The sequence below is a fragment of the Apium graveolens genome, chromosome 9, assembly GCF_009905375.1.
Source record: "Apium graveolens cultivar Ventura chromosome 9, ASM990537v1, whole genome shotgun sequence".
Taxonomy (NCBI): domain Eukaryota; kingdom Viridiplantae; phylum Streptophyta; class Magnoliopsida; order Apiales; family Apiaceae; genus Apium; species Apium graveolens.
Window position 1 is genome coordinate 276825207 of NC_133655.1, and position 23144 is coordinate 276848350.

The 23144-nt window shown below is 33.2% G+C and overlaps 4 protein-coding genes and 2 non-coding genes across 6 annotated transcripts; 2 read left to right on the plus strand and 4 right to left on the minus strand.

Moving 5' to 3' along the window:
* Window positions 1–107, plus strand: LOC141688340 (small nucleolar RNA R71). The gene has a single exon (XR_012561787.1). It is a non-coding gene; the product is annotated as a small nucleolar RNA R71 (small nucleolar RNA).
* A 503-nt stretch (window positions 108–610) lies between these two features.
* On the plus strand, window positions 611–682 carry TRNAD-GUC (transfer RNA aspartic acid (anticodon GUC)). The gene has a single exon. It is a non-coding gene; the product is annotated as a tRNA-Asp (tRNA).
* Window positions 683–11733: 11051 nt separating this feature from the next.
* On the minus strand, window positions 11734–13391 carry LOC141684828 (uncharacterized). The gene is made up of 3 exons (XM_074489961.1): window positions 13187–13391; window positions 12711–12990; window positions 11734–12429 (listed from the first exon to the last, which is right to left on the minus strand). Exons 1-3 carry the CDS (start codon window positions 13243–13245, stop codon window positions 11932–11934), a joined length of 837 nt encoding a protein of 278 aa, XP_074346062.1. The 5' UTR covers window positions 13246–13391; the 3' UTR covers window positions 11734–11931.
* A 1005-nt stretch (window positions 13392–14396) lies between these two features.
* Window positions 14397–15965, minus strand: LOC141686399 (uncharacterized). Its single transcript, XM_074491437.1, has 2 exons — window positions 15416–15965; window positions 14397–15334 (listed from the first exon to the last, which is right to left on the minus strand). The coding sequence occupies exons 1-2, from the start codon at window positions 15963–15965 to the stop codon at window positions 14397–14399; spliced, it is 1488 nt and encodes a 495-aa protein (XP_074347538.1).
* An 18-nt stretch (window positions 15966–15983) lies between these two features.
* On the minus strand, window positions 15984–16343 carry LOC141686400 (uncharacterized). Its single transcript, XM_074491438.1, has one exon. It carries the CDS (start codon window positions 16341–16343, stop codon window positions 15984–15986), a length of 360 nt encoding a protein of 119 aa, XP_074347539.1.
* A 2288-nt stretch (window positions 16344–18631) lies between these two features.
* LOC141686401 (uncharacterized) lies at window positions 18632–19590 on the minus strand. Its single transcript, XM_074491439.1, has 2 exons — window positions 19492–19590; window positions 18632–19318 (listed from the first exon to the last, which is right to left on the minus strand). The coding sequence occupies exons 1-2, from the start codon at window positions 19588–19590 to the stop codon at window positions 18632–18634; spliced, it is 786 nt and encodes a 261-aa protein (XP_074347540.1).
* Window positions 19591–23144: the final 3554 nt, after the last annotated feature.

The following is a 23144-nucleotide window of genomic DNA, read 5'->3' on the forward strand; positions in this document are numbered from 1 at the left end:
ATACCATGATGAGGACACTTCCTAAGCATCTCCTTGTAGCGCTCCCAAGCTTCATATAGTGATTCTCCCGTTTGTTGCGCAAATTGAGTAATAGCATTCCTGAGTGTAGTTGTCTTCACCTTAGGGAAGAATTTAGTAAGAAACTTTTGAGCAACATCTTCCCAAGTAGTAATCAAACCAGCTGGTAGAGAGTGTAACCAGCTCTTAGCCTTGTCCCTCAGAGAGAATGGGAACAGTCTCAGCTTCACATCATCTTCAGAAACACCGTTGAACTTGAAGGTGTCGCAGATCTCAATGAAATCCCTAATGTGCATATTGGGATCTTCAGTTGGAGAACCCCCAAACTGGATTGAATTCTGCACTCATTAAATTATGTCAGGCTTGATCTCAAAGGTATTAGTTGTGATAGCTGGCCGGACAATGCTAGATTGAATGTCATTGATTTTGGGTTGAGAAAAATCCATCAAGGCTTTCGTTCGTGCTGCTGGATCTCCCATTATACTGAGTACCTGAAACACAAACAAATAAACCGTGAGAGTAAAAGAGTCTGAGTCATTGAACTTTAACGACCACTGATGACAAGCACATAAACTAAAAATTAACACCGAGTCCCATTGTAGTATAGTGGTAAGTATTCCCGCCTGTCACGCGGGTGACCCGGGTTCGATCCCCGGCAGCGGCGCCAAAATTTGTTATGGCGAAAACACGCGCTAATATTCACGCAAGTATACGCGTTCGCAAGTAGTATAAGATATTAATCAGATTCGTTCCCACAGAGACTGGTTTAGGTTAAGTTCAATTTATGCACCTATGCAACAATGTATAGTTATCGCTCAATGCTAAGACAAATAACAAATTGGGTTTTTATTAAACTAAGAGATTATACTAAATAACATTAACTAAGAGAATTGAGGTTAAATTACTATATATGACAAACATGGGATTCTAACTTCATTACTACTTCATTCCAAGTCATTGTTCTTAATCTTAGCATGTGATGGTGATGACACTAATCACATAACACAAAACTAGTAAACGCCAACTTTCGTTGTACGAATACCCTATTACCAAGAATCCACAAAAGAGATAGATGTTGAATAGATACCAATTATGCTTAGTCCTTATATGTCTATAAGAATTGAAAACAAAACGGTTTAAAGTGCAAGTTATCTATCGTGATTACATAGGGCAAGTAAGATGGTTAAAATTACCTACGAATCATGCATAACAAATACATGAATCTATGCTAGCATGGCAAGTTCTAAACCTCTATATTCACTGTCGCTTCAATAGAGATTAACACGCTATCGTATATGTTAGCTACGCACATAAGATGAATAAGCACAACCAATACCAGGATATCAATCAATCACCACACACTAAGGTATCGGAACAAATTAACTATAGAAATCCATAAGTAAATCCGTTAGAACCCCATGATAATGATTAGCCCATAATAGAACTCATCGTCACCATGGGTTCATATGGAAGCATGATAATAACACAACGATATAAGGCTGAAAAATACTTAATAAATAATGAAGTACGTCACAAGAGTATTAAGTTTCAAAGCATAAAGAAAACTAGCATCCACTGTTACAACGAATTAAAAGAATCAAAAGATAAACTAATGTTTCCTATTCTTCGTTGTTGCGTGCTAAAATGGTCTTCTCAATCTTCTTGGCTTCGCTCTTCTTTTAGAAAACGTCTTCCCATAAGGTTTATATAAGAGTCCAGGAGTCACCGCGCCAACAGAAGCCCAAATAGAATCGAAAATAAATAAAACCAGAATCTGAAATTCCGCACGCACGCGGCCGCTTGCTCCCTCCACGCGGTAGCGTGCTGGCATGCGGTCACCTGCTCCTAGCGCGCGTCGCGTGTTACCCTACTGGAAAATTCTTCATTTTGCTCCTGTTTGTGCTGATTTCTTTGCTCATCACCCCTAGACTGATTCCAAATACTTCCTTAAGCTTTATTTGATGAAAATCACCTATCTAAGCAAGTTATACCCTGAAATGCAAAAATACTAGAAAACGCGTCAAAAACACAAAATACTTGAGTCCAAGACACCAATTCAAGCTGTTATGAGATATCTAAGTGGTATAAAATACCACTTATCAGAACTCCTCTAAGTAAGCAACGCTTTATCTACAACTCATTGATACTAATATATTATGTGTGAAAATTCTTTTAAGTATAACTATGGTTATTGTGTTCGATGTATTATTAAAATTAACCATATATTGTCTACTTAGAATAATTTTTATACTTATCTGCAAATTCCTAAATACTTTGATCCAGATGCAATATTCAATGGATCAAAGTATATGGAACTTAGAATGTTTTTTAAGATTACAAACAAGACAATGTTGGTTAATGATGATATATTTATCGAACCAATATTATTTGAGATCTTACAGTTGTTAGGAGTTAACAATTGTATATTATATGAATTTGAATGCTAATGTCTATCTGATAGAAAAATGGTGTTTAATTCATTGATATCTTATTTTAATTATATTAAAATAAGGTGCAACATAATTATTGGTGTCTAAAATACTTGATAAGTATCAGTCAATGATATATTGTTAATAATTTGTTGCAGATTGTGAGATTTTAAGTTCTAGTAAATATATATTTGTTGCTATTTGAAAGATTCACTACAATTTGAAATTAGCAGCATAGTCATTCTTATTAAGATTATTTATTAATGAACAGTTTTATTGATAATAATTTTATAAAGATAGACTACGGAGCTTTTGACATGAATGAGAATTGCTCAGACTTTACCCTAAGTGATCAATGTTTTTCTAAAAACTCATTCATATTAAAAGACAAAATCTATATTTCTCTTCTTAATACCGCTAAGTCATCAGTATGTGTCCTCTTTAAATGAAAAAGACATGTTTATTTATCCTTTTATGCATAAAAATAGACTTGTGCACTTGAACAGTTTTGAGAGAAAAATCAAACTTCTTTCTACAGTGGTGATTACTTATCTCGTGGTGATTAATGAAATCACTATTGTGCATCATTTCTCTCAAAAGATTAAATGCATGATTTTCATTCATTATAGATTAAAAATGCATTTTATCTATACTGGGCTATATGTATGATAATGCAGGTTCAGCCTCCAATGGCCTTCTTTCATTTGATAGTCATGACGTTAAAAACCCACAACTTCTATCCCAGAATGTAAATACAAACACAGTTACAGAACCAACCAACACTCTCTTACCCCTAAAATGAAGTATGAACGGGCATGAGGGAGAAAGTGCCTTAGTACACCACATAAGAAAGGTTTTGAGGTCAACCCAGCAACTCTATCTTCTACAAAGTGGAGTAGTATTAAAATTAAGGCAACTACTAGCCCCCATACATCTTCTCAAAAAGATGTAATAGTTGAAAATGCACATAAACAGTTACTTGATTCATCCTTTCAATATGGTACGTCTATTGAAATTCGCATGTCGGCCATCTCAAACACAAACACAAACAATTATTAATGCACAAGATGAGGTTATACACACAAAGGAAGAGTTGACAGAAATAAGTGTTTTGACCATTTTATGATCAGATTCGATTGTTCAAGGTTATTTAATAGACCAATTACCTTTACAGGTGTTAGGAGAGAATACTGATCCAATAGCCGTATGTCAGTGGTCAATGTCTACCTCCACAGGCTTAAATCCCGTGGATGCGTCTGCTGATAATGGACCTGACATAGGTACGGATCGGTAACTTGTTGACAATAATTCAGATTTACCTGAGAAGTCACAAGGAAATATCTTCACAGACATTAGAAGGAAACCTTGATCTTTATGCTAAATTCTTTGGATCATTGTTTACCTTCCCATAGTTTAAATCTGGAACCCTTAACGAGAAACTAGCAACTTGTAGATTATGACTCAGATTCATTTGACGAGTCTAACAAGGATGAGATTTGTGAACTCTCATTGCACCACCTGTGACCTCTTCTTAAGAATGGCCAAAGTGATTTTCCTTGCAGGTGCAGCTGGATTTCGGAGCTATGAGAGGAGTGATACACTTGTGAGAATGAATGTAAATACGAGTGGAGAGAAGAGTGACGCACTTGTGAGGCACACAAAATAGAATCACACAATCACAGTGAGAAAGGAAGAGAAACATCAAATCCTATTCCCTTTCCCTAAATATGGTTCGTAATGTTCCCTCTAAATCTGTTTATGATTGAGACCTAATACTTAGGGACCTAATATTTATATATAAAAATTGACTAGTTGTGGCCTAACAATTGTGATCTAACAATTGTGATCTAACAGTTGTGAGGTATAAGAATGTCGGAAAATTTGGTTAATAGGATGATCAACGATGAAATCATTGTTGCACTATTTAAGGGACATGGTTGATCAGTTAGAAAATTGCTACTTCTTTTCTAACCAAGTGATATATGAGAACTCCTTCAGACAACAGAATACATTATTTCTCTTAGTCCAAGGAGATTAATTGTAACGTAAGAAATATAGGAGGATTCCTCAACTAAGGGGGAGAAGTGGCAGGAAAAAGTAAAGATAGGTAAAACATATGTACACCACACCACACCATTGTTTTTAAACTACAGATCCTATTAAACAGGAGAAGTGGTAAATGAAGGTGATTTCCCTAATAATCAGAAGAAGTGGTATTGGTTCATCACTATTCTTCGTAAAGGGTGAAGTTGTTTTCCTAAAGGGGAGTACCATTGTTCTTACCTACAGATCCTATTGAACGGGAGAAATAGTAAATGAAGGTGATCTCCTAGTGATTAGAAGAATTGATATTGGTTCATCACCGTTCTTCGTAATGGAAGTAGTTTTATAGGGGGAGAAGCAAGAGAGATATGTGCTTCTTAATAGGAAATGTGGTTGTACAAAATAAGCTGCTGATGATTACTTCAATATTAAGAAGTGTTATCTGGCACACATTTGAATAACAAATGAAATGAAGATGGGACTACTTGAAGGTCAGTTCAGTGTTAGAGGAACAAGCATCTTTCATTTCAGTTACTCAAGAAATCTGGAAATGCAGAATTTGTTCCAGACAACCAGTAGCATTATTTACTAGTCCTGGTACTTTACTTTTTTTAGTTGTTAGTTGAGTTATCCTCTCTATTAATTTTTTTGTTAGGTTTAATAATAAAATAAGGGGAGGTTGTTGGTGAGATTGTGAAGCTGTATGAATAGTAGACGTAATAACTCAACGCTAGAATAGGTCAGGTAAATAATACGTCTACACAATAAATCAGGAAGAAATGAAGACAAGGCAAATACAAAGAATCAAAACATTAGAAGAAGTTTTGAAGTCAGTATACAGGACACTGGAAGAAGTTTATTAATATATTCATGGCACAGTGAAGAATAAAGGTTAAAGACTTTCAGGGTTTCAGAAGTGTTGAAGATTCAGTGTAAAAGTGCCACCAGAAAATTTCAATGTATCAGCATTGATTGAAGATAGAAAGTGTTTGAAGCATAGGAATCTGAAGAAATGACAGAGTATAGACAAAGGTTTAAGAAGATAGCTACAGTCTTGAAGTTAAACTCACTAACAGGAGTTCATTTATATGTTCAAGCAGTAGTGAAGAACAGTGAATGAAGTATTCAAGATTGTATTAACAATGATGACTTTGTCTAAGTACCAGATAAGATTCTAGTAAAAGTACATTTGTTTATTGACAGTCAGTGTTCAAAGCGATAAAGTTGTCGCCACCTTAACAATGTAATCAAAGATATAATACGAAGACCTGGATCGAAGTTAGTTGTCTATGAACTAGACCAGTTGCACTAGGCATCATTGGTTCGTAAAAGGAATCTTAGTATTATCATAAGAAGGATTGTTAGGTGAGGATTCATATTTGAAGATGAAGGTTATATGGTTTATACGAAGACTCGGAGAAAAGACTTGAAGACGGGACAGTTTAAGGGTTAAAGCTCTCTACAGAATCTAAGTTGAAGTGATCACTACCTTGTAGTAGGAAGCACTGAAACTATTCTATTACTTAGTAGGAGTAAGAAACTTTAAGTATGACTTAAAATCTAAGTACCCGAAGTTGTCTTGACCCAATAGGAGCAACAATGAATAAACAGAAGCAGAAACTATCTCACATGTTGTTCCTTGTGGTCGTAAGTGGGAGTCTCCTTAGTACTTCTAGTCTCCACTTGGGAGAAAAACTAAGACAAGTGGGTTTCCTAGTGCTTTGGGTCGCAAGTTAGCAAAGTTTCTAAGGTAAAAACCCTTCCCTTGTCCTTGTGGTCGCCAGCGAGGCTCCAAGGATGCTAGTAGGCGCCAGTTGGGAACAAAAACTAAGGGAAATGCTTCTAGGATGCTTGTGGTTGCAAGTGTGGAGTTCAAGAAGGCTTTTTGGCGCACGTGAATTCCTAACTCGAATATTTTAAGTGAAAAACATCCTTGGACGCAAGTAAACTCTCAGCAACAACTTTATTAATTTCTATCATTTGGTTTACTTGGTAAAAAATACAGCCACGTATCCAATTGATATATAAAGTCTACACAAAGAAGCAGAAGATTAAAAATCTTATTTTTTGTTCTATTCATCATCTCTCTCATGAGAGCTGGTGAAATAAGAAACAAATAGATACACAGAGAAGTCCAAGCTTATTGAATATCCGTTAAAATTCTCTCTAGAGAAATGTTGTAATGCCCGATTTAAATCTTGTATATTATTTAGGGGCATTATAATTGTTATCCGTTAATTAAATCCTTGGACAAATAATTGTAGATCTTGTATAGGATTTTATTTGTAATTCTTTGTAGAAACAAAAATATTGTTGTTCTTGGATTGTCACCGGTTAATTTATTTATCGGAGTGTAGCAACACCCTTGAGGATTTATATATGAATATATACTTCCACAAATAGCTTGTGTTCTTTATTTTAATATTCTAAACACTATTCACCTCAAGAATACGGAACCACCAACCAAACACTAAATTATTTATTCGTAAAAGATTTGAAAGAATTTTTTAATTTAGTGAGGATCGTATTCAACCCCCCTCTTCTACAATACTTCGGGACCTAATATGCTCTTATGCCTAGGATTAGTAGTTTTATAATATTTAAATTATAATTTGAACGATCCAACTGTATAGACATTTATATTGTTAGTTTTGAAGAATTTATGCAAAAAAAATCCAATTTGTATGCATTGCATATTAATTATTAATTATTACGGTACAACAATTTATTCTTTTGATGACTTCCGAATTTGACAGCGGCTGGTCATATTTAACACTTTTGACAATTTTTTGTCATGAAATATATAAAATTGACTATCATCCGTTAAACTTACGATTTTTAGATATAAATATCAATGAAATGTACTGCTTCTTTTTTCTACTTCACTCTTACCATACCTTCTTTATTTCACCAACAAATCTCCCTAATTTATCCACCATAACTCCAACTTTGGTCCTCTATTTTATGAGATCTAATTAGTCATCAAGCAAGTTTCATTCCTTAACTTTTACATTTAATTATTTTTAATTTCTTGATATTACAGGGAACTATTAGTGAGTTGTATACATGTAAATATGTATTTGAGTATTCTTAATTTGTTGATGAAATTAGTGTTATTGTTGGTTGTGAAAAATGCAAATGTAGTTAATTGAACTTTCATGTTGTTTATTAGTGTAAATTTTAGTTGTAGCTAGTTTATCAATTTTAAAATTGATTCTTTATAATCTATTAATAAGCATAAAATTCCATTCAACTTATATCATGTATGTATAATTTATATATGATTTGAAGTACTTAACAAAAAAGTACAAGAATGGTGTGGATAATATTATTAAATTTGCTTATGATCATTTTAATCCTAGAGATGGAGGGCTAATAAGATGTTCATGTAAAGATTGTGTAAATTAGTACATCAAAAATTCTAGTGCGGTGAAAGTCTATTTGTGTCTAAATGATATTATGGTGTGATATACTAGATGAGATTTACATGAGGAGAGGTATATGCCTCAATTTTAAGCTGAAACAAGTTCTCGTAATATTCATTATCGTGATGAGGACATGTATGATGCTCGTGATATACTAAGAGATTTTATAAATGTAAATCAACATTTTGAGAATTTTGAGGAACAACCGAATGCAAAAACAAAAGAATTTAATGAGATGGCGGAGAATGTTTGTGAAACAATATATCCAAAAAATTGGGATTTCACAATATTATCATTTGTAAATAAGCTAATACATTGGAAGAACAAGCATAGTTGTACTAATAATGGGTGATGAGTTGATTCAACTTATTGGCGATATTGCCTCTTGATCATAAATTTACCCGCACCTAATAAGATTTGTGAAAGATGATATGAGGATTGCATAAGTATGAAAAAATTAATGCTTGCGAGAACGATTTCATGTTATTTTACAAAAAAAATAACAACAAGCACATTGTAATATTTGCAATATAAGTTGATACAAGAAGCAAAATAATTCAAAAAAAGAAAAATTCACGAAAGATCTTTCGATACTTTCCTCTTACCCAAGGGTTGCAGCATCCATCCATGACTGATAAGACTGCATATATAGGTGGTGGCACCAAAATAGATTTAAAGTTGAAGGTCATTTGTGTCACCCAGCGGATGGAGATGAGTGGAAACAATTCGATCGTAGTTTTCCAAACTTTGAGAAAGAGATTCAGAATGTCAACTTGCAATTTATTGTAATAGATTTGACCCCTTTTGTAATGCACACTCTACGGAGTATGTTGTTTGGCCTGTAATTGTTATAATCAGGGACCGACAAACTGGAAAAACAGACTTTCTGCTCGATTATTTGTTGCGGGAAGAAGGTTAGTACACAACCTTCATCCATCTATGTTCACGGAAGTTTCATATATGTTTATGCCTCTTCTAATTTCTGGGCCAAATAATTCAACAAAATATCTTCATGTTTACCTCTGACCACTGTTTGTTGAATTGAAAATATTATGGCCTGTCGGAGAAAAACCTAAGATAGATTTTCTAGTACAAATTTTATGATGAAGGCGGCATTGATATGGACAATTAGTGAATTTTTAGCACTTGATATGCTTAGTTGGGGTCCATTAAGGTAAGTTGGCATGTCTTGTATGAGACAACTAAGAGCCAATCAATTAAAAGCATGATATTAAATCTAATTTTTATGACAATGCTTAATATTTCTTGGAAACAGATGATCTGCTAGACTGATTACAAAGTATGGAAGAACAAAGACACACCAAGTTACATGTCGGTATTCAGAGTCATTGGTAAGGAGTCTTGGTGAGGATATGTCGTTTCCCTCTCCGGGAAAGACATCTTGAAGAAACTGAAAGATTATGGTGTGAAACATAATTCAGACTTGATTTTCTCCATTTTTGAGCTTCCATATTGGGAAACCATCACCCTTCACAACAACATTGATGTCGAGCACACTGAAAAAAATGTTTTGCACATAAACAATGAAGAAACTAAGATTTTGCACATAATTTAATAAAATTATATTATATTTTATGTGTCATACTATTATTCTATGATGATATTATATCTGCTTATGTGTTAATTTCTCATTTAATCTCATTTTTATATAACTGTAAAATCTTTTCTTTCATATCCTTTATTTCTCTCTCTGTCATCCTCTATTTCTCACTCATTAATCTCCACTAATTCTCTCTCGTCCCCATTTTTCATACTCTTTAACTTACTCACTTTTTATTTTTTTAACTAATTCACAATATTGTAAAATTTATAAAAAAAAAATCCTTTATATAACATACATAAGAAATCATTTTTATCATATTATAGAATTATATAATTTTTTTTAATTAATTTATTTATTTTGACAAAATATAACTTATAATTTTACAAATAAATATATGTTCTAAGATACTGATGTGAGCGATGATCAAATAAGAATATGTGATAACCAGGATAAACTGTTATATTTATTGACAATTAATTTATTATTGCATAATTTTACACATAACTAATACTAACCTATATAAAATTTATAGTTTCCTATTAAACTTTTTTATAAAATTGAAAAAGTTTAAACAATAAGCAACACAAAAAAATAGTAACTAACAACTAAAGTATAATGAGCACAATATAAATTTTGTATTAAGTGTGTGCACGAAGAAGCAAATATATTGCACATAATTTATAAAATTATATGACATATTAGGCATATAGGATATTGCATCATATAATATATATATATATATATATATATATGTGAAGTTTTGCACATAAATATAGAAGAAATTTTCCACCTAAATTTACTCTAAAGTCTATGTTTTATATTTTAAAATTTAAAGATTACTATTCACTTTGCATATATATGCCAACTAAGATATAACCTATTTTTAACATAAATAAAATTTTTAACACACTCATTTTATAAACTTCAAATTTTCACAAAATTAAAACATATTACTAAAGACTCAAAGTTTAACATCACCCATTTGAACAATTATAAATGTTTTATATATAGGTTGGGGAAGAATTCCCATAACATCCTAGCTCAATAAAAAGTAAAAAAAATATGCAAACAAAATATACAAATTTTTAAGTGATTTATAATTTTTAATCAATCATTTTTAACAAAACTCGTTATTCACATGGTAACCTTATATAAGAATATAATATCATTATAAAACTAATACTTTACAACATTTAAACTTGCATAAAATTTATTTTATAGCAATATTTAGACACAATTATGTGGATTTAAAAATATATTAATTAAATATGATCATTTAATTATAAACGACGTTAAAACAAGAAAAAGTATTATACATAATGTTTTTTTACAAAAACTTCAAACCCACATTTGAATTATAATGTACATAATTAAAGAACTAAACAATTTTTTTATAAATTTCAAACTAAGCAAATTTTCTTTTAAATATATGTCTCCTTCATATTTTATATTTGCAGTTGATTTTTTTAAAAAAATATCACCATGTTTTTACCAATTTTATATTGTTTTAAGAAAATTAATCTGATGACTTTTTTATTTTCCAAAAAAAAATAAAAAACAATACTAAGATATCTGTCAATATTTGATGATTAATTTCGTTGATTGATGCATTTGACAGAACATTTGCCCAAAAAGGACATAAAGTGCAGATGAGTGACTGCATTTGCCTCTAATTTTTCTAAGATATTTTTATAAATTATGTATTATATATTTTTCTTCGAAAGATTTATCTAGATTATACAAAATACTATAAAATAATATTTTACCAATAATAATAATATCTTATAAAAAAAACAAGTTACAACTGAATAATATTTTAACATATACTCACTTATTTGACTGATATTACTTTAGTTTTTAAATATGTTAAGATCTTAATAATCTAAATTAATTATATGCTAATATCTATGAAAGAAAATCTTATCCAATATTCTCTATGTAGGTCAAATGATGATTAAAAATAAATAATTTTTATATTATATATGAAAGCCACATACTTAAAATATTATAACATTATTTATAGATCCTAAGAAATTGATATTTTTATTTCAAAGATAGTTACTAGAAATTTATTTAGGTGCAATTTTAAGAAAATGATCCTCTAAGTGTCAATTTTTGAAATTTTATAAGTTATTTTGAGGAAATCATGTTATTAGCTGAATTTTCATATGAGTTACTTTTAATTTTTTAGACAATAAAAGTTTAGTTCATGGTACTAAATCCTATAATGAAAAACACCACGGATGACTTGGAAAAAGATTTTGGCTTATATTTATTTTAATTTAATTGTTCGGAAGATAAAATAAATTTTTTGTTTGGTATCGTCACATAACAAAACAATCTACCAAACTTGATGTTTCACAAGTCCCATTTATTTGACCAACAACACTCTTTACGGCAATGAAATTAAAATCCAGTGCTGTGAAGAGCTACTTCCATTTTACCGCAGCTCTTACACACCTTCTTTCTTCCCGCTACCCTCCCCCCTTTCAACTGTAGATGCTCCTGTTTGCGGTACCTTCTCTGCAGCAATTTCAACACCATCTTCCACTTTGACTCTAACACACCCTTGAGCGTTCCTTTGTGTGTTATTTCTGGATACTGTACCTGCACAATTAGACTTCCCATCCTGCTCCAGAGGAAGGGCCTCCACAGCAACATTTGGCGGCACAAGCCCCTGCAGCCTTCTAACCTCTGCCCGGGCTGCTTCTAATTCATTTCTCAGAATGGTGGCCTCTATTTCACACCTAATTGCATGTTCCATCCAACTCTTCTTTGCTCGACGAAGATTCTCTGCGTCTTCTCGGACCTCTGTGTTCCATTTCCGCAAGGCCACAATCTCCGCTTCTCTCTCCTTCAATCTTGTCTCAACAGGGCTTCTCGCCCTCTCAACCAGATGTTTCACAGCTTCGTTCTGTTTGTCGGCAAATTGCATTCTAAGCATCTTGCTCTGTATCAAAAACTTATACCAGTCAATAATCTGATTTAACAAAACCAAACTTAAGCACTATGTTTATGTCATGATATCGATGCAAACATTAATTATAACATGACATCATGTTTTATCATTGTTGGTGATCCCCGACAAACGATTTATGTAATATATTAGATGGGCTACATGCTTTCACCAGAAACCCTATAACAAACACTTGCTGTGGACAGGAATTCCATTCTTATAAAACAAGGAAATAATTAATCAGGAAACTACTAATCTACAAAAATTAAACTTACTTGCTCGAAAAGCTTGTGGCTAGTCTCCCTTATCCGTAACATCTCATCCTTAATATTCTGTGGGGCATAATCAGGGATCCGAAAATAGCCATAACTTTCATTGTTGACCTCGTTTTCTGTTGACACTCGGGGACGCTTGCTTCTGCCTTCCAGTGGTCCATCATGAGTAGAAGTCATTGCATTAATTTGCCCTTGAATCACCAAATTTGCACTAGCCATCTGCACTGGATGCACGGGATGGTTAAAGCTTGCTCTAGCTGCCTGATCGTTCACAGATCGTCTGCAAAAAATATTTTTACACAAGCCTTAAACAGTTAAACTGAAAGAAGATCAAACAAAATTACACATAACAATATACAAGTCATATAAATTATGCTTTTCATTTATGATCAAGTATAGACCAGTCCCCTCCCCCACCACAAACATAAATCAGGTCTGATGTTACAGACATTAACACATATGTGTCTGTGGTATACCTGTTGGTTGCCGTGATCAGCCTAGAGAAGTGTTGTTGTTGCCTAGGTTGATTTGCCATTGGATTAGTTTTGAATGAAGAAAAAAGATATATAGTGTTGGGACTAAAAGATGTTTGTTGTGTAGATCAGAGGAGACTGAAATTTTAGAGAACACAGGTTCCAATGAGTGTAGAGGTTCCCTTTTGTAGGGGTCTATTGTGCCACTAAATTTTCAAGATTTTGCAGGATATTACAAAAAGGATATCTGCATATAATAAGTTACAGCTATTTAATAGATCTTTTAACATATACTCAATTATCTATGTAATATTACTTTAGATTTTAAATATGTTGATATCTAAATCTAGAATAATATTATGATATCTGCAAAAAAAATCTTACACAATGTTCTCATATTCAAGTATAATAGATAAATCTAATTTTTTTTTATAAATTTATATGAAATTCAAACTATATTTGGTAAAAGTTAAAATGTACTTTTTTGGTTTAATGTTTAGAATTTTATTCAAATTATAAATTACAATAACACATGTCATTAATTTTATACATTAAAAAAGATTGTATTAAAATTTAGCTAGTAATGTGATTTTCAAAAACCATCTCAAAAAAATTATAAGTAAAAACTCTTTCAGTTTAATTTAGAATGTATCTAGTAAAACTTGTATTTGACCGTTATTTTTATAATAAATATTTCAAATTTTTTGGGATGTATAAGTAATACTTGAGTTCAATGGACTTATTCCATTATTATAGCTTTTGGAGTTGACCTGTGATTTATTAAGACGGAAATGTATTATTAACAAGCACGATCAAAAAAAAGGTTGTAACCTATAAATATTAATAGCACATGTGAGTATTTTAGGCGGTTATGACCTAGAATATTAATAACACACGTGAGTATTTTAGGCGGTTATGACCTAGAGATTTTTATGACGTAAAAGTATTAATATCATATGGGCAAATGGTTATGACCTAGAAATTTTAATAACAAGTACTTAGCTATTTACTGCCACAAAAGGTTTATGAGCTAATTAGGGTATAAGGTATGAGTATTTTTAGAGCCCTACAAACTTATGGTCCAAGGGTTTTTTTTTTTTTGACAAAAGCTGTAAATTTTATTATTTCAAATCCATCTCAATACAATTTTGAATGTTAACAGGAACAGACATCCTGTCAAAACTACGACCTGGGTAAATATATGATTCTCTAGCTAACTGATGAGCAACCATATTCGCAGATCGTTTAACAAAAAATAAAAAACTTTGTGAAAACGTGCCAAAAAGCTCCGACACTCCTCAATAATTACTCCAAAATGCGACCGCATTGGAGCACTACTTCGAATAGCTTGGATTACCACCAAACAATCCGACTCCAGCGCAACAGTAGCCCATTGCATTTCATCGATCCAGCTTAGTGCTTCCTTGACTGCCATTGCCTCTGCAGTAACTGGAGACACCAGATGAGGATGAACTATGGACTTGGCTGCAATGAGCATACCATCTGAATCCCGTGCTATCAACCCAAAACCAACAGCATCTCTGTCTTCAAAAACCGCTGCATCCACTGACACCTTAACTGTATTTGTTACAGGCCTAACCCAAACAACAGCACCATCTCCTTCAACACTCAATTGGAGACTGGCCCATGACAATCTATTTTGGGCAAAATTCCACTGTGTAAGATGTTGCTTTGCTTCTGCAACTATTCTGGTGACTCTTGTATACTTTTGGTTCCAGACTAAGTCATTTCTTGCTCTCCAGATGGTCCAGCAAACCATAACCACTTCAGCACACTTCGACTTACTTTCTAACTCAAATACCATTTTAATCCACCCCGTAAACTCCATGTTTACATCCCAATATTGACCAGGCAAAACCATAAACCAACACTGTCTTGCAATAGGACAGTTCACTAAACTGTGCATAATGGTTTCAGCTTCAGATTTGCATACTGGACAGGTGCTTTGAACAGGCACATGTTTAGATTGAAGCTGAGACATAGTTGGAAGACACTGTGACAATGCACGCCACACCAGATTGAGAGACTTTGGAGGGGCTTTGATTCGCCACAACTTGTTCCAAATACTGCTGTTATCTTCTATGTTCCATTGACCCTTTTGAAGTTGCAAATATCTATAAGCACTCTTGACTGAGTACAACCCTGACTCTTCAAAGCGCTAGTAAATCGTATCTTCACTGCTAGTAGTATCCAACCTGGTATTGAAGATACATCCTTGATCCCTTGTATTAAAATGTTCCTGAATCTGATTAACATCCCACTGTCTGATCCCTGTAACAAGAAAAGAGTCCACTGTTCTTCCTTCAAGCGACTGAGAATTAGTAGTAATAAACGGATTGTCTTCCTCCATTAACCAAGGCTGGTTCATAACCTGAATACTGTCTCCCCTTCCTATTCTCCATCTGATCCCTTCACGTAACAATTGTTTGGCTTGAATTATACTCCTCCAAATGAAACTTGGACTGTTGCCAATTTTGGCATGAATGAAATCCGAATCTGCAAAATATTTAGCCTTGTACAATCTCGAGACTAAGTTGTTAGGATTAATAATAAATCGCCAACCTTGTTTGCCTAGCATGGCAATATTAAAGTCCCTAAAGTTTCTGAAACCCATACCTCCAGCTGTTTTATGCTTGGCCATACGCTCCCAAGACATCCAATTAATCTTCGAGGAGCTACTCTGTGATGAACTCCACCAGAATTTGGCAATGCTTTTCTCAATGTCCCTAGTAACCTCCACAGGAAGTAAGAAGACATTCATAGCATAAGAAGGTAAAGCCTACGCAACAGACTTAACCAAAATTTCCTCCCCCCCACGCGAAATACACTTACTGTCCCAAGTTTTTATCCTTGCAGTGACTCTCTCTTTCAAGTACCCCAGTAAAGCAGACTTATTTCTACCTAGAAGGTTGGGCAGCCCCAAATAACTGCTGTGCTCATTTGCCTCAGGGATTTGCATCAAAAAGCATACCTCCTCCTTGTTGTACTGAATGACATTGGTACTAAAAAATATCGATGATTTTCCTTTATTCACCTTCTGTCCTGAGGCTTGCTCATAAACATCCAGCAGCTCCATTACTTTCCGAGCCTCTGCTGTACCAGCTTTGCAATAAAAGTAACTGTCATCAGCAAAAATCATGTGTGAGATAATTGGAGCTTTCCGACATATTTTGATACCTCAGATCCACTGCATAGCCTCATATTTCCGTATCAATGAGGATAGCCCTTCAGCACAAATAATGAACAGATAAGGTGAAAGTGGGTCACATTGTTTAATCCCTCGACTTGGGTAAATAGGCCCCATCTGATGCTCACCATGAACAATAGAATACGAAACTGTAGTCACGCACTTCAATACTAACTGAACCCACCATGCAGAGAAACCCATTTTCCTCATAATGGCCTTCAAGAAATCCCACTCTACTCGATCATAAGCCTTGCTCATATCAAGTTTTAACGCCATATACCCATCTTTGCCAATTTTCTTCTTCTTCAAGTAGTGCATTATTTCATAGGAAACCATGATATTATCAGAAATTAAGCGCCCCGGAATAAATGTACTTTGAGATTCAGAAACTACCTTCTTCAACAAATTTTTCATTCTATTCGCCAACACCTTGGTAATCACCTTCATCAAAACATTACATAACGCAATAGGCCTAAGGTCACTCACCAATGTAGGATTCTTCTTTTTCGGAATTAACACAATATTTGTATCATTTAGGCCTTGCAAAATCTCCCCACTGTTGAAAAAATGCTTGATCATTTTCAAAATATCATCTCCCACTATCTCCCAATGTTTTTGGAAAAAAGCCGGAGTCATGCCATCCGGGCCAGGCGCTTTGTCGGGATGCATTTGGAATAGAGCCAATTTTACTTCATCCTTTATAACCTCCTGTTCCAAATCCAAGTTATCAACCTGTGAAATAGATTGAGGAACAACATCAATTACCTCCCCATGATTCGTGTGTGCAGATGTAAACAAGTCTTTATAGAACTGTGTGATAAGGTTTTGCAGCCCACTTTGCCAATCAACCCAAGCACCAGCTTCATTTTTTAACCTGTGAATACTGTTATTTCGACGTCTAGTATTACAAGCTCCATAAAAATATTTGGTGTTTTTATCTCCTGCTTTCAACCATAGTTGTTTAGATCTCTGCCGCCAGAAAATCTCTTTTTGGTCAAGAATTAAAAACAGCTGCTTTTTTAATTCTTTATACTCGACTACAGAAACCTCATCTTGTTTGTTTCGCAGCTGTTTAAGCTTGAGTTTACACTCTCTAATTCTCTTACCAAAGCAACCTGTGATTTCTTTCCCCCATAGACTCAGATTTTCACCACAGTTTTTCACCTTCTGCACAATGTTAATATCCACCTCTGCCTCCCATATATCACTAACAATATATTTGCAAAGTGGCTCTGTGAGCCAAGCGTTCTCAAAACGAAAACGTTTTTTACCCACCATCGAACTTTTACTTGTAGGCATCAAGAGTATAGGACTGTGGTCTGATGGAGTGCCTTCCAGATTGTACAGTCTCGCCAAAGGAAATAACTCGAACCATGATCCTGTTGCCATTGCTCTGTCCAGTCTGATTTCTAACCACAACTCAGTGCCCCTCCCTTTTTCCCACGTGTACTGATGGCCAAACAACTCCAAGTCCTGTAATCCTGTTGCAGCAAGCACCTCATTAAAACCGTCAAGTAACCACTGAGGGTATAAAGCTCCTCATTTCTTCTCTGTTTGAGCTGCAATATTGTTCAGATCACCAATAACGCACCAAGGTAAGTTGGAGTCTCTTGCTAAATTTCTCAAGAGCTCCCATGTTTTTCGTCTCATGCTTCTGTTCGGCTCTCCATAAAAGCCTGTTAATCTCCACGGTTGCAATCCAGTCATATTTACCTCGACATCAATATGGTACTTCGAAAGACTCAGAAGACTTACCTGATTTGTTTCCTTCCAAAGTAAAGTCAAACCCCCACTTCTGCCCTGTGCCTCGACAACAATCATTCCTTGAAAGCCAATCCTAGTACGCACCCATTCCATTCTCTCTTTAGTACTCAATGTTTCACACAAAAACACTATCGAAGGCCTTTCTTAACGAACTACGTCTTGAAGGAACTGAAATTTCCAAGGTGGCCCCATACCTTGGCAGTTCCAGCTTAAGCAATTCATGGCCGCTGGCTAGCTTGCAAAGAAAGCTTAGCCAAATCAGATTTTAAAGAAGTTGAAAAATCCATTTCAGAAAGAACAACCTCAGAGTTTTTGTTGTTTGTATTCACCCCTGTTATTTGTTTAAGTCCTCCTTCAGTATCCATCACCTCATAGCTACTTGGGCCTCCCCTCATTCTTTTTCTTTCCATTAATTGTAGCCCATCTAATTCATCCTCCTCTGGCCCATTATCGAAATTTAAATTTATATTTCCCTCCTATAACTCCGCGCTTTTATTTTCTAAATTAGGAAGAGATAATTCTGTTGTAACAACCTGCATCTTTAACCGAGATTTACTTCCTTGGATAAGCTGATTTCCAGGGATTTCACAACTGTTTATCCCTGATTTTTTGCTATCGTTGACTCTCCCATGTCGTTGCTCCCAGCATGTATCACCATCTTCCCTTAACCATTTACTCTTCACTGGACCCGGAGCCCTTCTCGGCGGCGCCCTTAACCAGCTCCCCCACTCCTTGATCTCACTATCATTCTCACGGGACAAGAACTTTCTGCAGTATCTCTCCGTATGTGACATTATACCACATGTAAAGCAAAAATCACCCAGTCGCTCGTACTTACATGAGATAATTACTTCTGTACCATTTCTCCTTAAAATCTTCTTTTTACGCTTCAACGGTTTTCGAACATCTAACCTGACTCTAATTCGCATGCATTCTCGCCAGACGCTCGTGTTGTTTTTATGATCATACTCAAGGAATTCACCAAAAAAGTTCCCGAGTTGTTTTCCAACTTCCTCCGTCATAAGCCCCGTTGGTAAATCAAAAATCTGCATCCACATATTCAAGTGCCACAATGGAACCTCTAATGGTTCCTCCCCTTTGATTACTTCCGCCAATGCCAACATAGCCCCATCAAAAGACCATGGACCGCCTCTTAGTACCCACTGCATATCATCCTTATGATAGAATGAAACAGGAATATACCTTGTTCAATCTCCTTGATATTAATTCCCATTGTCGGACGCCAGATATCTGCCATCTTGGTTTTCATAGCTCTCACATTAACATTCCTTTCAGTCAAGAAACGCCCCACCACACATAGGTCATATTTATTTACCTCTTCTTCTATCTCTCCCTCAAAAGTAAACACTGCATTTTTCTCATCTTCTATATCCAGATCTGCTAGTTGATCATTCAAATCATTATACCTAGACATGATTACAGAGACTCACACGCTTCAAATTCAGAAGAAAGTGAACGGAGAGAAAAATATAAGACTCTCACATATTACGGAGAGAATGAAACAAGCCAAATCACCACAATTTTTTGTGTAATTCTTGTTTTTAGTATTTTAATAACTATTAATAATATTTATTAGAATTTCATATTTTAATCATTTTAGTTTATTATTTTTTTTATTATTATAATCTTGAATTCAATGAATGCAAGTGATGATATACATATAGAGAGAGAAAGTAATATTAATAGATTTTTTTAATATTTATCTCTAAAAATTTATTTATTTTTTCAAAATTATTTGAATATAATATATAATTAATTTTAAAAAATTTGTATAAAATATATAAATACAGACAATTCAAATACTTATGAAAATGATATACAAAATATATAATTCTAAAAGTGGGTACCTCAAATATCTACTTTTTCACTTAAAATATAATAGTAGTTTTATATGCGGAGTTAGAATAAGTTAAATTAGGATGATTAAATTTATTTAGAAGATGAACTCGTAAATGCATAACACATTGCGTGTAAATAAGTATATATGGCTAACTATGTTCAATTTAAATTTTTATGGGAGAATAGCTTATCATTTAAAAATAATGTTGTTTTGATATAAAGTAAAGTACAAACTATAGTAAGAACATACAAATCTTTTACAGAGGTTCGACTTTTAATAGCCTATATAGTCCACTTCATATCAAGAAAATATATTATTATCAACGAAATTAACTATTACAATATACAATAATATATCACCCAATCTCCAAGGCTTGGTGAAACCTTGTTTCTCAACTTGCTCTACAAACTTCTCTAGCACTAATTTCCTAAACCCTTATTTTCTTTAGTCAATTATCCAGCAAGTACACAATAGAAATTGAAAAATACAAATCAATAAGAGAATACAAATTAAACCTATAGATTCTCAACAATATAAATATTGTATGTAATATATGTCTGATTTAACTTTTATCGGGTAATGGCTTACCATTTCCAAATTATAGTCTATAATGACTTGTTATAATGCAATGCAGAAAGTAAAGTGCGAAAAATAGTAAGAACACACAAATTTTTTAGCCAGATTTGACCCCCTAATCCACTATGATCTACATTATGGTCCTTTAGCAACCTATCAACTATTACAAGATATAATAGTATATCGCCCAATCTCCCGGCGGCGGATAACGGCTTGCTAAAACCGTGATTCTGAACCTACGCTCTAAGTACTATACTATCCTGTATAGTACAAATTTCTCTAGCACTAGTTCACTAAACTTTTGTTTCCGTTAGCCAATTATCCAGCAACTACACAATAAAAATTGAAAAATACAAATCAACAAGAGAATACAACTTAAAATCTATAGATTCTCAATAATATAAATATCGTATGTAATATATTAAGAGTCTGTGATGCACCAGTGATGCTTATAGGTATAAAAACACAGGCTAAGTGTAATACAGGAGACATAGAGATGAAGTTCGTTTACATGAAAATATTGTTCACAAAATGTACTCATCTAAAGGGATAACGGTCAAGTTCAATATAAATTTGTAGAGAAACAATGTTCTCTGTAATGATGTCATGAGAATCCAAAAAATGAATTATATACACGAAAAACTATTTAAACTTTCACTAAAAAATACTCACTCTCTGTCCCATTTTATATGAGTCATTTTCCTTTTTTAAACATCATAAAAAAAATCAACCTTCCATTTATAACATTCATTGAAAATTATCACAATCACATATTACTGTAACATGCACTACCTCATTTTTGTGGTCCACATTGAAGTCAAGTATTAATTTTTTAAAAAATCGTGCTAGTCAAACAAACTCATATATTATGAGACGGAGGGAGTAATCAAAATAATTTGCAATTGATGGAATACAATTCTAACGTTCAAAATAGTTAGGATAATTTTTAACGTTAATGTAAACATTTGGTAAAAGGATAAACAACTTGAAAACTTTCATAAATAAATTCTCAATATATATGTATTTAAAACACTTTAAAGTTGGTATAAAGAGACAGAGTTTGAAAGATAACCAACTTCCTACAATTTAGGAAAATAGTTTTGGACAAAAATTTTAAATTATAAGGAGTTTTTTTAATATATTTGATACGTATTATATAGTCAAGAGTCCTTACATTCATCTATGAGAAGTTCCTAGAAAATCTTCTAAAAATTCGTTCTTCAACAGATCCTAGAACCATATTAATGGCTTGCTGTTATGAATTGATTTCCTCAATTTAGCTTTCGGATAAGCTTAAACATTAACCAAATTGCTTTCTTTTATACAAAATGATATAATAAATCAGTAAGACAATAAATATTGCATAAACAAGTTAGTACACACAATAATGGCATGTTGTTTATATAAGTTACATTAACAGCTTGCTGATATAGTGATCATCAATATCAAATGAGTTTCAATCTATCCCTTATTTATAATTACATATCAAATTGGGATTGAGCTAAAAGATCCCCCTCAAACAAAGCATGCTGCAAAATTTTGTAAGATAATAAGTACAAAGAATATAGCATGCTAATTATATATCCAATAACAAGCAATCAACTTGCAGTTATATGTCATCATCAAAATTAATAAGGTTTCGATCTCTCCCTTTTTGATGATTATACACCAATATTTAGGAGCTAACTAGCCCTTAATTCATGTTTTCACTCCAACAATATTAGCATTTTATACATAAGCAAATTCTAGGTTTTTACATGGAATCACATTAACATTTAACATTATCCAAACAAAATGAAGTACATGAAATAGAGTTAAAAACATAAATAAAAACTCCCTCTAAATATCATATACTCTCATCCTGAATTTTCATCCCTTATTCATCATAAAGGTATAATATATTATCATTAAAAGAAAATTCTATAAGCATGAAGTATTATTTTTGCTCATAAACATATATTGCATAATTATAACCTCTAATTCACCTTACTTGCATGTAAAATATTATTATAGATAAACATATGATCAGCATATATAAATAAATAATAAACTTATGAAAATTATATGCTAACATATAATATTTCATAATAACAGTATGTGTACCCGTAATCGATATTCTCTTTCAGAAATAAGAATTTTGCTCATTGATCTCTAACCTTTTAAACCATCTAGAGCATATTTTTCATTTGCATCATCAACTGGACTTGGAGTAATGACTTGCTGAGTTTTTTTTCAGCTCGTTGATTTGTAGTGTATGTAGAAGGCTTTTTACCTTGCTTTTTTTTCCTCTGTAGCCAATAATTTCTTCACATTTCCACCTACATTATCTTCCTCACCTCTTGGTAGATCATTGTTAGATTCTTTAGAAATAAATTCTTCAACAAAATACTTAGATATATAATATGAATTATCATTCTTATAATTAGTTAAAGAATAACAAGGAACTATTATCATAAATTTAGCATCACATGTCATTATTACCAATAATTATATATCAAGCTTATTTACCCAAATTAATCAGTAACACAAAATTAATTAACAAATAATTTTTA